Raw genomic sequence first — 16,624 nt, forward strand, 5'->3', positions numbered from 1 at the left:
CTCTCCTTGTAAACTTGCCAGCTTTCCAATGTTAAGGATGGTTTTGATCAGACTGATGGTAATGTTAACACATGTGATTTTTAAATATTGTGAAAATAAGTCAGCTTTGGGAAAATCTGCATTACTCAGGGAACTAATATTTTACAAACTGTTAGTCTATCAAGTTGGAAAATCATGTGGGTAAATAAATGTCCACCCAATGTACAAGTGTTCAGAGGTCTGGTGACAAGTCTGTAATCACAGCTAGGCAGGAGGTCACAGGTGGCAGACCATTTGGGCAACTTAAATTCTATTTCAAAGTAAAGCCTAAAGGACAGCCAGGTGTGGTAGCTCACGCTTTTAATCCCAGCGCTCTCAAGTAAATCTATAAAGAAGGGGCTGGCAAGATGGCCCAGCAGGCAAGGTACTTGCTGGCTGCCAAACCTGGCAACCTGAACTTGAACCCGGGAACCCACACAATGGAAGGAGAGAACCCTGACTCCCCAGGTTGATCTCTGACCTCTTCCACACAAGTGCCATGGTGAGTGGCTGGGAATGTAGCTCAGTGGCAGTGTTCGGCTACGATGCATGAGGCCCTGGGTTTAAATCCCAGCACCACATTAAAGAAAAAATTAAGTCTTTGGCCGGGCGGTGGTGGCAGCACTCCAGAGGCAGAGGCAGGCGGATCTCTGTGAGTTCGGGGCCAGCCTGGTCTACAGCGTGAGTTCCAGGACAGCCAGGGATACAAAGAGAAACCCTGCCTCAAAAAACCAAAAACCAGACCAAAACAACAACAAACCCCAAAACCCACTGACGAACCAGAATTTGCAGCATCTTGGGAAGGGGATACAGAATGGCAACTCCCAAACGGAAGAGACTGGATGGGACACTCAATGAGCACTGGTCATTTATGAATGAACGAAGGGGCAGTAATACAGAGACCCCCATACCATAGCTCGTGGGCCGCCGGGTCCGGTCAAGAGCAGGAGCGTCTTTCCTCCCCGCCATCTATCACTCGGCGCTCGTCCCTCCTGCCTGAGTCGGCCCGGCGCGTCACATCGACCTGCTCGGCCACCGCGCGCCTGCGCCATTGGCCTGTCAGGCAGAGGCGGCGTGGGGAGCGCTGGGAGCGGCCGCGGCGTGCGGGGAGCTGAGGTAAAGCCGGGGCTTGGACCGAGCCAGGCGGTGCACGAGCTGGCTGAGCAGGGTGAGCGGCGCGCGGGTGCTGGAGAGCCCGGTTCCTGGGAGGCAGGCGAGCTCGCCGCCTAGGGCCCGAGCGGGCAGACCGGATACTGAGTCCCGAAATCGCCAGCGCGAGTCCCCGCTGGACCCGGCCAGGGAGCCATGTGTCCCAACTGGGAAACTGGAGAATCCAAGCCAACCACCTTGTGCAACAGATGGAAAAACCGCGTTTCGGGGCGGGAAGGTTCTGCTCGAAGTCACACTAAGTGAGCATCGGATCGCCTCGGTGCCGGGCTGACATCCTTCCCGTCCTGTTTATCCACCCCGCATTTGTTTGGGCTCAGGGCAGGGACTACAGGGGATACTGTAAGGCCCCCTGCTCTCAGCGCTCCAAGGTTTGCCAGACCAATTCCGATGCAGCGGTCGGTTTTACCATGTAGGACCGGAGAAGGCAGCTGGTGCGATGTGGAAGGCATGCTTGAGATGCTGTAAACGCCTCCTGTAGAACTTGGAGGCTGTTGAGACTTACCGTCTCGATATCCGGAGTCCTGGCGGGAATATTGAGACTTTGGAGTCAGCTTTAGTATTGTGATTAGTTAGGTTCACAATTATTCTTGTTTCTTAGGCTGCATTTTTTTTTTAAACCCAGAGATTGAGAACTCTAGATTCTAGCCACCTGGGTTCTACATGCCTTTCTTGTTTTGTACACATTTGAGCCTCAACTCTAATGGACTGTTGTGAGGTCCACAGACGCTCGTTCCACAAATAGTACCTGGCATCTGATTGGGAGTATTCTGTCAACAGACAGTCCCCAACTTCAGGAACTCAATCCCCAACTTCAAAGAACTCACTCCTTTTTTTTTTTCTCTCTCTCTCTCTCTGTGTAACAGCCCTGGCTGTCCTGGAACTTGCTCTGTAGACCAGGTTGGCCTCGAACTCACAGAAATCCACCTGCCTCTGCCTCCCAAGCGCTGGGACCAAAGGCGTGCGCCACAGCCCGGCCAAGGAACTCACTCCTAATAGGCATTTAAATGGTGCCTGCAGTGAAGCCTATAAAGGCTGATGCAGTCTGTACATAGTATAGTGGAAGCAACTAGTGAAAGAAGGCCCATCCCTGGGGTGGGAAGAGTTAGTTGTGGCTTCGTATCCGGTGAATCTCTTGCTGAGTCTTACAGTTTTGCTAGTTGATTACTAGGCCCAGGAGAAAGAAAACCAACCCAAGGAAGCAGGAGTAGCAGTGAGCCTGTAGTTCTGGCTGCTAAGGAGGTGAGACAGGAGGATCACTTGAACCCAGGAGGTTAAGGCACACTTGATAATCAGGTAGTGGCACTAGATTCACAAGCATCAATATGGTGACCTCTAGAGGAGTCTGGAACCACATGTTGAGTGTGCTGATCTGTCCTGGGGTCACATCTGGGAAAGGCCATCACGCTCTAGCTGTGGCAGCATAGTACTACCTATCCATTTAAAAAGGACCTATAGAGGGCTGGAGAGGTGGCTCAGTGGTCAAAAGCACTGGCTGCTCTTCCAGAGGACCCAGGTTCAATTCCCAGCACCCAGATGGTGGCTCGCAACCACCTGTAACTCCAGTGCCAGGTTATCTGACTCCATATACTCAGGCAAAACAAACATAAAATAAAATGCATCTTTTTAAAAAAGAGAATATATAGACCCAAAGTTATAGAACAGTGTGGTTCAGTTGGTATATTGGGTTTTCCATGATCTAGCCTCTGTCTCATAATATGAAACATGTATATAGTGCTTTTGACGGGATGGACATTATTTTGTATGTTTTATGTAGAATTTTTTTTTTAATTTCTGTGCTGGGGATCTAACCTAACACCTCATACATACTAGACAAGTGAGCCCTCATTTAATCTCAACAGCTTAGTGAAATCAAAATCATAATTACCTCTATTCTAAAACAAACAAACAAACAAGGCCAACGTGTAGAAATTAGCTAGTTCACATATGTTAGAATTCACACTTAGTCTGGTTCTAGCATCAATGGACCTTACACCCTGTTCTAAGAAGCAAGGAGACTGAGAGTTTTGTTGAGCCCCTTGGTCATATCACTTGTGAGAGAGAGAACTCAGACTCAGGCCTTTTGACTCCGGGGGGTCTGTTCCTCTTTTCATAATATCAAATGTGATGGGAGTTCTGTAATGCAAAGTTAAGTTCCAGTCTGAGGCAGTGTTTCTTGAAATTGAAATGACTTTACTTTTAAGTTGCTCAAGAGCCTTTACTTTGTGGCCTGGGCATACTGAATATTAAATTCTGTGGTTTAGATATTCATGTGTGCAGTCTAGGACTGAATATTATTGTGATAAATGTAAAACATTTGCCAATTTGATGTTAGATTTTTTTCCCCCTGAACATTGTATTTTGTACTTTTTTAAAACTTAATTGATTCTTTGTGGATTTCACATCATGCACCCCGATCCCACTCATATCCCTGTGTATTTTATACTTTTAATAAAATGATTGCATAATTTGTAATTAAAAAATATCTCCAGGTGTTAATCAGTAGGGATTCATGACCTTTCAAGGTTAAATAGTTTATTTTCTTACCTTTTTTTTTTTTTTTTTTTTTTTTTTTTTGTCTTCAAAACAGTTTTTCTGTATAGCCTTGTCTGTCCTGGAACTCGCTGTATAGACCAGGCTGTCCTCGAACTCGGAGATCCACCTGCCTCTGCCTCCCGAGTGCTGGAATTAAAGGCGTGTGACGCCACCACTCCCCCACTTCCCCCCACTCCCCACCCCCGGCTTTATTTTCTTATCTTGACTTTGGAAAAGGGAATTAACATTTGGATTGTTTCTCCAAAAATAAGCTCCATTGTCAGCCTTCATTTGTGTTTAGGGAGTTCTCTCTGTAACTGAGCTTATGAGAAGACTAGAGTAGATGGCTGAATTACTGGGAGAGTCTTCAGTCGGCTTTATACTTTCAGATGTCCAAATGTTTTCAAGGAATAAGAGTCCATATGTTAGAAATCCACTTGGTAACTCTTAACTTCTTCAGAATCAGACCCATCTTTACCTTCCTGTAAAACAATGGTTCTCAACCTTCCTGAGGCTGGAACCCTTTTAATACAGTTTCTCATGCTGTGGTGACCCCCAACCATAAAATTATTTTCGTTGCTACTTCATAACTGTAATTTAGCTACTGTTATGAATCGTAATGTAAATATTTTTGGAGATAGAGGGTTGACAAGGGGTTAAGACCCACTGGTTGAGAAATGATTTTGTAAAAACCTCCCTGTGTTTTGGAAGACTTAAGTATTCTCTTCACTCTCTTCCCTGTATCTCGGAATCATCCCTTTCATTGTACTATGGCAGTATATTGAAATTTGCTGAATTTGTTGTCATCTTCTTTTGAGGGGGTTATAATTTTTCATGTGGGGGGTTATAATGTAATTACATTGTTTTCCCATTTCCTTTATTCCCTTCAACTTGACCATTTTGCCTGTTTTGCTCTCTTTCAAATTCATGGCTTCTTTAATTTTGTTCTGTGTGTATGAATATTAATATATAAATACAACCTGCTCAATCCATATAATGTTACTTGTATGTCTTCAGGACTGATCATTTGGTATTGGATAGCCAATTGGTGTGCGCTGTTTCTCAGCATTCTTTAATTGCCTGTAGTTTTTGCTCAGGGTTGAGGCCTTTTGGCTCTCCCTCTCAGATGTTAGTGTGTCTATTGGTGTCATCCTTGTTCAGGTCTGGTTTAGGGCAGCCATGTTGATGACACTTCATGGGTGTAGCGTCTCTGGTTTATTTAGGAGACATGATCCCACAGCAAACTTCCTGTCCCTGTCTTCCTGTCTTCCTTAATGATCCCTGACCCTTAGCTGCCAGATTAGGTATTAGTTGGGACTGAGCTCCACAACTCTGTGTTTTGATCAGTTATGGTTTTCTGAACTGGTCTGAGTCTTTTGCGAAGAGAAGTGTCCTTGATGAGGGGTGAGAACTACAGTTCTCCAGCTAGACCCTGGGAGAAGCTTGTGTTTTTCAGACAAGTTCTCACTATATAGTTTTGGCTGTCCCTATCTTGACCAGGCCAGCCCTGAACTCATGGAGCTCTGCCTGCCTCTGACTCCTGAATGCTGAGATTAAAGGCATACACCACTACCACTGGCACTTGAACTTGTATTTTCTTAAACAACTCAAGGGCAAGGGCCAGATGTTTTTATAAATTAAAAATATTTACTCTACTTTAACTCACGTTGGTTAGAGAAGATGAGAAAGATGGCATTTGAACTGCAGCTAAGGAGTGTTTCATACTCTGGTAACGAAAACAGGAAGTGATGCATCTGGTCTAAGTGGGAATTACTATTACTCATGTAAATAAAAACAAAACTAATGCTGTGTGCCCTTTGATTTGTGTTCCATCTCCTCCCCCCCCCCCCCTCCTGTGCTTGCAGTTTTGTAAAAATGGAGTTTCAAGCTGTAGTTATGGCCGTTGGTGGGGGATCTCGGATGACAGACTTGACTTCCAGCATCCCCAAGCCTCTGCTTCCAGTTGGAAACAAACCTTTAATTTGGTACCCTCTGAACCTGCTGGAACGTGTTGGATTTGAAGGTGAGCTGGGCCGACGATAGATGCAGTCATAAAACTTTGAGTGTGTTTGATCCCAATAATTTGTCTGCATTACGAGAGTGGAAGAGGAGAGACGATAGCAGCCTAGGGTTCAAAGTTTGCTGGAGACTGGACATTTAAGGGGGGACCCAGGAGGGCCCTTTCGCTTTATGGGAAAAAATGAGAGCATAGTGCTCAATGTTGCTGTTAAAGAGGGGTTCTCCACGGTGACCCAACACGGGCCCTGTAAGGCTGTCAGAAAGACAGGATTGGGAATCTAACTGCCCGGTTGTCAGTACTTGCTGAGACTCTGTGATGTGCTAGGTACTATTTTAAGCATGAGAACAGAAGATTGAAAAGACAGCTCAGGCACTGACTTCTAGAACCTTCCTTAAAATCAGGTAGGAAAAGTTTGTGCTTACTTCTCTCTTGGGTCAGAATTAGATGATGCCATTAAATGAGAAACAGAATATGAGACGGGGAGCCGGTCTGAACAGAGATAACGAGTAGATCTGTGGCCATATTGAGTTTGAGGTATCATTAAGTAGAACGAATCAGAATGTAACAAATCAGGTGCCAGAGCCCAGGGCCCAGACTGCTGCAAGAGGTTCATTCAACCGTGAGAGCTAGACAGACCCACAGACGTTTCTGTGCTGGAGTCTAGAGGACGTTGGTTTCAAGAGATTTATTTTAAAGATTTTCTTTTCTTTTTTTAATTTTTATTTAACTTTATTTTATGTGCATTGGTGTCAGATTCCCTGGAACTAGAGTTACAGACAGGTGTGAGCCGCCATGTGGGTGCTAGGAATTGAACCCAGGTCCTCTGGAAGAGCAGCAAGTGCTCTTAACCTTTGAGCCATCTTTCCAGCCCCAAGAAAGAAAATCGGTTCAGTTCCCTGCACCCACATGGCAGCTCAGACCTCACAGCTCACAACGAATGGTCTGTAACTCTAGCTTCAGGGAATCTGGTACTCTGTTCTGGCCTCGGAAGGCATTTCATATGTATGCACACAGATACACACATAACACACATAAAAATAAACCCTTTATTATTTGTTTTAATATTTTTTAGGTTTATTTATTTTATTTTATGAGTATGAATGTTTTTGCCTGCATGTATTTATGTGCACCGAGTGCATGCCTGGTGCCCACAGAGATCAGAAGAGGGTGTCAGATCCCTTGGAATTGGAGTTATGGGCTAGGTGGGGGTGCACACACCTTTAATCCCAGCACTTGGGAGGCAGAGGCAGGCAGAATCTCTGTGAATTTGAGGACAGCCTGGTCCACAAATGGAGTTCCAGGATAGCCAAGGCTACACAGAGAAGCCCTGTCTCAAAAAGCCAAAAATAGATAGATAGACAGACAGACAGACAAATAAATAAATAATAAAAAAGGGGAATTGGAATTTTGGATGGTTGTGAGCTGCCATGTGGGTGCTAGGAATTAAACCCTGGTTTTCTGAGAGCAACAAGTGCTCTTAACCATTGAGCCATCTCTCCAGCCCCTAAATCCCATCTTTCTTTTTGGGAAGTGTAGGCATGGGTGTGCAAATGTAGGTCAAAGAGCAACCTTCCAGAATTTCCATCATGTGGGTACTTGAGGTTGAACTCAGAGTCAGGCTTGGCAGCAAGCACTAAGACAGCTTACCAGCCCTATAGACTTTTTTTTTTTTTTTTTTTTGCTATTGTTTTAAGAGGCCCATCTTACAGATTTAGGAGTTTATTGGATACTCCAATACATTTTTAAATAGCTTATTATTGACTGGTGGTATAAGCTTATAGTCCTACCTACTAATGAGGCCGAGGCTGTGTTCACTGACAGCCTGGAAAACCAAAAGGGTCCTTATCTCTAGAAAAATGGAATAAGATATCCTACTTTCCTTTAGTAACTTTGTAGGTTTGTTATTTATTTAATTTCAAGGCAGGGTTTATCTGTGTAGTTTTGGTGCTTGTATCTCACTCTGTAGACCAGGTTGGCCTCAAACTCACAGAGATCCGCCAGGTTCTGCCTCCCAAGTGCTGGGATTAAAGGTGTGTGCCACTGCCGCCAGACAATTTATTTTTGAGACAGGGTTTCAAACTCGTGTAGTAGAGGATGACCTCAGTCCTCCTACATGTACTTCCTGAGTTCTGGGATTATAGACATATGCCACCAAACTAGATTTTATACAGTGCTGGGGTAGAATACATGATTTCATGCATATAGAGACCAACTGAACTGTATCCACAGCCCTAAATGTAGAATTTTTAACATTCTGTGTACACTTATTTAGTGTGTGTGTACCTGAGTATGTGTATGCATACATGCTGTGGCTCATGTGTGGAGTCAGAGGGACAAGTTTTTGGAGTCAGTGGTTCTCCCCTTCCACTATATGGGCTCAGGTCTGTTATTTCTTTCATCCTATAGAAGTCATTGTGATTACAACCAAAGATGTCCAAAAGGCCCTCTGCACAGAATTCAAGACGAAAATGAAACTAGATATTGTGTGCATTCCTGATGAGGATGACATGGGAACTGCAGATTCTCTACGCCGCATATATCCAAAACTCAAGGTGAAAAACTATTTCTTGCCTTTTGTTTTTAATTGAAGATAATATATTGTTTGGCAGTGCTTTATAGTTTACAAAAAACTTTGTTTTTAGACAGGGTCTCACTAGATAGCACTGGCTGGCCTAGAACTTGCAATGTAGATCAGGCTGGCTGAAAACTCAGAGATCTGCCTGCCTCTGTCTCCTGGGTACTTGAATTAAAGACATGCCACCATACCTGGCCTTAGTCTTTAAGACTTAAAAAATATATTTTATTTTTTGTTTGTTTTGAGACAGGGTTTCATGTAGCTGAGGATGACCTTAAACTCTTGATTCTCTTGCCTCTACTTCCCAAGTGCTGGGATTACAGGCGTGTACCAACAAAGCTACTTTAATATGTCTTTACATCACATTCGTTCTTGCCCATTTACTCTTTAAGTGCTCTTTGATTTGATTACTAGTAAAGATTTAGAAATTTAGTCAACATAGCTTGCTTTCCAAGTAATAATATATCCATTTTTGAGACACAGTCTCACTTTGTAGCCCAGCTTGGAATGGAATTCTCTGTGGTCCAGGCTTGTATTGACTTCGTGGTGATCCTGTCTCAGCTTTCCGAATTCAGGGATTGAAGGTATGCACCTGGCTTAAAATAAAATCTTTGGCCAGGTGGTGGTGGCCCACACCTTTGATGCAGAGCCATTTTAGTGGCAGAGGTGGATCTCTGAGTTAGAGTACAGCCTGGTCTACAGAGAGTTCTAGGATAGCTAGGGCTGTTACAAAGAGAAACCCTGCCTCAGAATACAACAAAAAGACAAGCAATTACTTTTAATAATCAATTCCGGGTGTGTGTGTGTGTGTGTGTGTGTGTGTGTGTGTGTGTGTGTGTGTGTGTGTGATTGTGAGTGTGTGTGTGTGTGTGTGTGTCCATGTGAAAGTCAGCGGAGAGCTCTCTGCTGCGGCTCCTCCGGTGCCGCCTTAATGAGGCAAGGCTCTCCCTTCCTTCGGCTGCTGCGCTGCTTCCCTCAGGCCGACAGCCCCGAGCATCGCTCCAGTGTCAAGTGCTGGGACTTCTGGCTTGTGCCCCTCCAGCTGTCTGGCTTCTTATGTGGGTTCCAGGGATCAAACCCGGGTCAGGCTTGTGAGGCTAGCATGCTAACCCGAGTGGTCTTCCCAGCGCTGTTCTGCTTTGTTTTGAGGCTTTCTTCAAAGTTGCCATCCTGCTGCTGGAGGATGTACCCGACTTGCCTTGCTTTCAGAGTCTATCATTAATTATCCTGTCTTTCCAAAAGGAGCATTGTTTCCCATGTGACGATCCTCTGGGACCCCTCGGTTCCCTCCTCTCTAGCTGTAGCCTGAGCCTGGGCAGAACTGCTCTGGCCTTGGCTTTGCTGCCCATCTGAGAATTTCCTCCTCTTTCCATGCTGCCTGCCCTTGTGCCTAGATTTCACTTTCCACCATTCTTGGTTTATTCTTTTATTTCTGAAGAACCCAGGCCTTATTGGCTTTTTAAAGAAAATACATGAAAGATTAATGTTTTGAGAATTTTCATGCTTGAAAAGTTTATTTCACCCTTATTCTTGAGTGATGACTTAGATTTTTTGAATTCTGAGTTGGTTATAATTTTTTAGAAATTTTTTCACACTAAGCACACGAAAACAGTACAAGAAAGATAGTCTTGAGATCTTCTCCCCTTCCCACAGTCTTCCCTTTCTGAGGCCTCATTCATGCTTAGGCTTAATACTTCAAACTCTGCCTCGTAACAACTTCTAACCACATCTGTGACTTTGATCCTTAAAAACCCCAGGTAAGGTTTCAGCCAATTTTCCAGAATTTTTAGATGATCTAATCCACCAGTTTTCCAACACCAGAATCCTCCATAGTGAGTATTTTAAGTGCAGGTTCCTTTATCCCTCCCCCTCCCCCAGTCATACTCGGGGGTGCATGTACCTTCATCTCCATTTTACAGTTGGGGAAAGTGTGTCTTGGAAGCTCCAGTGAGGTTTGGAGTGTAGGGGGAGAGAGAGCATGCATTAGTGCCAGAGTCTCGGTTGATGCATTGAGTAACCAAAGCATTGAAACGATTCTGTCTTCTGGGGACAGCCAGGTGGCACCTGACCCAGCGAAAATCGTGATTTTATTTGAGAGTACAGTAGTGAGGTGGGTTGGAATTCGTAAGAAGTCAGGCGTGTACCAGGCGCCCTCTGGAGGAGCTGTGGGAAGTGCGGCGAGAATCTGCTTGTTGCGTTAGGAAAGCAAGAGTGGAGTTTGCGGTGGTGGAGGTGTGAGGAAAATACCTGGGATTATTTAACCCACGTTATGTAAAGATCTCCCCCAGGATACTCTTAAACGTCTGAAACTTTAACTTTTACACGTGTTTATATTTGTTGCAAATTTACCAAGAATACATATCAGTTAAATAACGATACAAGCCCCGCCCTCAAGCCTGATTAAGGTTTGATTTTTTTGTTTGTTTGTTTTTGGTTTGGATTTTGGGTGTTTGTTTGTTTGTTTGTTTTGGGGTTTTTGAGACAGGGTTTCTCTGTATAGCCCTGGCTGTCCTGGAACTCACAATGTAGATTCAGGCTGCCCTTGAACTCACAGAGTGCTGGGATTAAAGGTATGTGCCACCACTGCCCGGCTCTCTTTTTCTTTAAAGACATCATTTTGCGGTCTCTCCTTGACTGTCCTGTAACTCAATGTAGAGAGCAAGGTGGCTTCAAATTTGTGGTGATCCTCCTGTCGCTGACTCCCACGTTCTGGGATTTCAGGCATGGACCACCACACCTGACAAGGTTTAATCTAAAAACAAAACTTTAAAAAAAGAAAAACTATTTCAGGGAGAAAGATCCAGCAAGTGGAAAATGGGAGGGGGGATTGAAAGCAACCAAGGCCTGCATTGTGTTAACAGCTAATTGTTTACTCATGAGAAATGAAAGGGGTGAGGGTTGAGAACAACAGAGACCTGTTCTTGTAGTAACAGCTAATTATTCACACGTCCCTACCTGGAACCTGCCTGAGCACTTCTCAGGATACTTAGATTTCATATAGTAGACAGTATATCTGAGAAAGTAAATTTATTACTTTGGAAATTTAATACCTATTCTTAGAGACTGCCCTGAAGAGAATTAGTTTATTAGCCAATTATGGTCACAAGGATGTCAAGTTTATTTTCCATAGGGTTAACCAGAACATTTGTTCTGAAGATCTCAAGAGAGAGCATTCATACCTAGTAGTACATCTAGATCTCTAATCCACACAGCCACTTTGAAAGATAGATAACATGAGTTTGCTTTAGAAACTTGACCTTCTTTATTTAAAAAGCTTAAATAACCTATTCCAAAGTGCATACCTGCCTGGGTGCTGATCCAAAGCTAGACCCTGTCCTTTAGAGGTCTTTGGTTTTGCTTTTGAGTTTTGGCTTTTTGAGACAGAATCTTGTCATTAGCCTGGGTTGGCCCCTGACTCTCAGCCTTAGCCTTCTGAGTGCAGTACCATGCCTGACATTATCCCTGAGTGGTGGTTTTTTTTTTTTTTTTTTTTTTTTTTGTTGTTGTTTTTTTTGTTTTTGTTGTTTTTATTTTTTGGGCTTTTTTTTTTTTTTTTTAATTTATTATGTATACAGTGTTCTGTCTGCATGTCTGCCTCCTGGCCAGAAGAGGGTGCCAGATCTCATTACAGATGGCTGTGAGCCACCATGCGGTTGCTGGGCATTGAACTTAGGACCTTTGGAAGAGCAGCCAGTGCCCTTAACCACTGAGCCATCTCTCCAGCCCCCTGAGTTTTGTTATACACTTGTACCCATTGCTTCTACTTCCCAAAGTGTAAATTTCATTTAAAAATTAGCAGTCTCAAGATGGCGTACGCCTTTAATCCCAGCACTCAGGAGGCAGAGGCAGGCGGATCTCTGTGAGTTCAAGGCTAGCCTGGTCTACAGAGTGAGTTCCAGGACAGCCAGGGATACACAGAGAAACCCTGTCTCAGAAAGAAAAATTAGTAGTATCTGGTAGCACTCATGTAGAATCCTTGACCTGCAAGTGTGCAGCTCTTGTTTCTTCGTATCTTTCTCTTCAATGAAGAGAAGTCTGGTCCTTCATACCGATTTGCTGTGTAGCTGAGGGGGACCTTGAATTCCTGATCCTTCTGTTCCTACCTCCCACGTGATGGAATACAGGTGTATGTCACCATACCCAGCTGGGATTTGAGTATTATAAGAAGACTATCCTATGTCCAAGGGCATATGAACGAGAAGCCTGTCAAAGTCGGGGTGTAGTCTGTGCTCAGCATATAAAAACTGAGTGACTCTTTGGTTAGTGAGCCAGATCTGCATTTGAGCCTTTTGCCTTTCTGAGGTCATTGGTGCTCTTCTTGCCCTTTAGAAACCAGATTCGCTTATTCGTTAGATAAGTGTGTTAAGAGCAGGCTAGTGAGGAGTATTTGAGAGGCCTAAGTAGACTAGATCTATAGTAGAGTAGCCTGTGTTTTAGCTTTTACCTTATGTTACAGGTCTCATTGCTTCTCTTAATTTAAAAGTGGCAGAGTTGGTACTTTTCTGTTCAACCTACACAGGAATTTTTCTGCAGCCGCGGGCAAACCTCATTTGCTTTCTGCCTCAGTTTCACAACCCAGAAAGCAGGAGTAATGATCCCAGCACACTAGTCGTTAGAGGTCTAGTTATTTAAATCTTTTGATGTAGAAGAAGGACTATTGTTATATGTTCTGTGAAACAGCAAACGTGCTACAACAAAGAACAAATTATGATGAAATCCCCTGGAGACAGCTTATTAGAAAAATTGAATAAACATTCTATTTTTAGATGTGTAAAAAGGTAAAGGTAAGTTATTTTCAGTTGAGTGTTTGATGTCCTTATCAAGTTACAAATCTCTGCCAGTCTTTCCTGGAACCTTTCATTTTGCCCAAGGTTTTGTTTTCGTCAGATTTCTATCTGTTTGGAAAAAGTAAGTATAATTTGGTCAAGGGAGGATCTGAGAACTTGGTCCTGACTTGCCTAAAGCCTTTTTGTAAGTGGTAAACTTTCTTCTGATGAATGCTTTGGTGGGCTGCAGTATATCCCTGAGGATTGCTTCTTTGCTACTACTCTTAGCACGTTGAAAATTCCAGGTGTTAAAACAGAAACAGACTGAGGTTTTCAAAGCCTTTTTATTAGTGTTATTTTTTCCTTTTTCTCCTTCTCACTTTAAGAATGTGCATTAGAACTTTTCCCTCGCTTGTACTACTCTCATAGATCCACAGCTTGAAATGTTTCCATTCCATTGTCTCTCGTTGCTGCTGGATAGAAACCTGTCTCTGGGGTGGGACTGCGACAGCCCTGGATTTCATCTGATAAGCCAGAAAAGTGTAAAACTTTGTTTTTAAGCTTGAATGTTTTCTTTCCCTGTGGGGAGCCCTTTCATGAAGCAAAGGGCTGTAGGGTAGTGGGGACTGGTATAAGCTAGGAATTTTGATAGAGAGCATAGACTGTCATCACCAACTTCATCGGTGGGTAAAAAGCATCCTATTTGACTTTGACATCTGGAAGCTCCTGTAGCTATTTTCCTGCCTGGCCCACAGTCAGGACAAATCTTTGTCACCCGCCAGTCCCACAGCCGCTCAGACCCAACCAAGTAAACACAGAGACTTATATATTGCTTCAAACTGTATGGCCGTGGCAGGCTTCTTGCTAACTGTTCTTATATCTTAAATCAATCCATTTCCATAAATCTATGCTTTGCCACGTGGCTCGTGGCTTACCAGGCATCTTCACTTGCAGCTTGTCCTGGCGGCGGCTGGCTGTCTCTCCTTCTGCCTTTCTGTTCTTTTATTTCTCCTCTGTTAGTCCCGCCTATACTTCCTGCCTAACCACGAGCCAATCAGGTTTTATTTATTGACCAATCAGAGCAATTTGACATACAGACCATCCCCCAGCACAGCCAAGTGCAGACCTTCTCAGACACCTGCACTCAGGCCCATGGTCCTAATCATCCTCTATGCGGACCTGCTGGGTAAAGCCACGAGGAACCCGAGAATGGGCTCCCACAGGACATACAGAACATCCTACAGCAAGCTCCTGTTAAGATGGCCTATCCTACTCTGAATCGTGAGATGAAATTTAGATGACTAGTAGAATGGTCCAGTACTGTTTGGGTCAATGTAGTAAGCATTCTGTCACCATGACCAAGGAATTCCTCTGAAGGAGCCTTTACCTATTCAGACTCATAACTTACAAGGCTCATCTCTTTAAGAAGCCTTCCCTGAATTCTTGTTTGTTTTTTGTTTTTTTCCGAGACAGAATTTCTCTGTGTTGTTTTGGTACCTTTCCTGGATGTCACTCTGTAGACCAGGCTGGCCTCAAACTCACAGAGATCCGCCTGGCTCTGCCTCCCAAGGGCTGGGCTTAAAGTCAAGCGCCACCACTGCCCAGCCCTTGCCTGAATTCTTACAACCAAGTTTGGTGGTTTGGTGTCCCTTTTTTTTTTTTTTTAAGAGATGAAAAATGTCGTATCATGGGGCTGGGTGGGGAGGTAGCTTGGCCAGTATAGTGCCTGCTGGGCAAGCATCAGAACCCAAGTTTGGATCCCTGGCTCCCATGTAAGAAGCCAGGCACAGCAGAGTGTAACTGCAACCCCGACACTGGAGGGCAGAGACAGGTGGACCCCTGTAACTCATTGGCTGACTAACCTATCCACGTCAATAGCACCAGGTTCAGTTAGGGATTGTATGTCAGGAAGACACCTGGCAGTGAGCCCTGACTTCTACCTGAGCTCACACCTATATACACATACATATCTATATAACACACACACACAGAGTGGGGTATCATTATCTCTGTCTATCAGACTTTGGTTTTTGAAACAGAGTCTCTCTGTAGCCCTGGTATACCAGATCTTACTGTGAACAACAAGCTAACCTCGAACTCAGAGCTTCACCTGCCTCTGCCTCCCAAATGCTGAGATAAAAGATGTGCACCACCACACCCTTTTCTGTGTGTTAGAATTTGGACTAGAGCTGTCTCTGGGTCTGGTATAAAGAACGCCTTAAATGAATAAATGTCAGAGAGAGAAACCCTGCTCAAAACACACACACACACACACACACACACACACACACACACACGTGTGTGTATGTGTATATGTATGCATGTATATGTGTATAAAAATATAGAGAGATGTTATATGTTTGGTATAAATATATATGTATACATTGGTTTGTTTGTTTTTCTTTTCTTTTTTTTCTTTCTTTTTTTGTTTTTTTTTTGAGACAAGGTTTCTCTATGTAACCTCTCTGGCTGTCCTGGAACTCAATCTGTAGACCAGGCTAGCCTTGAACTCACAGAGATCCACCTGGTGTCTCTGCCTCCCAAGTGCTGGCATTAAAGGCCTGCCCACCATGCCCATTTTGTTTATTTATTTGTTTGTCTGTTTTTATAAAAACAAAACAAATAGTATATCTGCCCTAAAAGAACAAGTTGAGCTATTAGTAGCAGGTAAAGTACAGCCATTGGCTCCAAACTGGAATCTGTATGGAATAGATCCCTAATAATACTTGATTACTCAGGCTGTTGCCAACAAGGTGTTGAGAGACAGTTTTTAATGATCTAACTGGAGTAGTAATGTTCTTCTAAATGGATCTAAATGGATTTTTGTCCCCATGTATGAATTTTGGTTTTTTTTTTTTTTGGTTTTTCGAGACAGGGTTTCTCTGTGTAGCTTTGCGCCTTTCCTGGAACTCACTTGGTAGCCCAGGCTGGCCTGGAACTCACAAAGATCCGCCTGCCTCTGCCTCCCGAGTGCTGGGATTAAAGGAGTGCGCCACCACCACCACCACCACCACCCGGCCTTGTTTTTTGTTTTTGAGACTGGGTCTCTTTGTGTAATCTTGGCTGGCCTGGAACTCACAGAAATGCATCTGCCTTTGCCTCCCAAGTGTTGGGTTAAAGGTATATATACACACACACTATATATATATATATATATATATATATATATATATATATATATATATATATTCTTATCCCCTCTCTTCCCTCCCATTATGGTTTTATATTTGTTTTTTGTCTTTTGTTTTTGTTTTTCAAGACAGGGTTTCTCTGTGTAACAGCCCTGGCTGTCCTGGAACTCACAGAGATCCAGAGATCCACCTGCTTCTGCCTCCCGAGTGCTGGGATTAAAGGCATGCAACATCACTGCCCAGCCCCATTGTGTATTTTTAACTAATTAATAATTTTTTAGTGTGTGTGCATGTGTGCATGTGTGCACCGAATGTTTGCAGGTACCTTTGGAGGCCAGAAGAGGACATCAGATCCCCTGGAGTTAGTGGTACAGGCCATTAATAAGCCACCTCAGGTCCTCTGAAGGACAAG

The 16,624-nt window shown here is 43.9% G+C and overlaps 1 protein-coding gene across 3 annotated transcripts in view; it reads left to right on the top strand.

Moving 5' to 3' along the window:
* Nucleotides 1-1,067: 1,067 nt before the first annotated feature.
* Nucleotides 1,068-16,624, top strand: part of Eif2b3 (eukaryotic translation initiation factor 2B subunit gamma) — a 77,336-nt gene continuing 61,779 nt past the window's right edge. Inside the window, exons 1-3 of one of the 3 annotated variants that reach the window (XM_042271682.2) lie at nucleotides 1,068-1,186; nucleotides 5,586-5,743; nucleotides 8,147-8,292. In XM_042271682.2, the coding sequence (XP_042127616.1) occupies nucleotides 5,596-5,743; nucleotides 8,147-8,292 (294 nt within the window). In that variant the 5' untranslated portion in view covers nucleotides 1,068-1,186; nucleotides 5,586-5,595. Of the gene's footprint in view, nucleotides 1,187-1,222; nucleotides 1,428-5,585; nucleotides 5,744-8,146; nucleotides 8,293-16,624 lie in introns of those variants that run through there. The other 2 variants (XM_042271681.2, XM_042271680.2) reach the window with 2 other exon arrangements.

Source organism: Peromyscus maniculatus, chromosome 2 (assembly GCF_049852395.1).
Source record: "Peromyscus maniculatus bairdii isolate BWxNUB_F1_BW_parent chromosome 2, HU_Pman_BW_mat_3.1, whole genome shotgun sequence".
Lineage (NCBI taxonomy): Eukaryota > Metazoa > Chordata > Mammalia > Rodentia > Cricetidae > Peromyscus > Peromyscus maniculatus.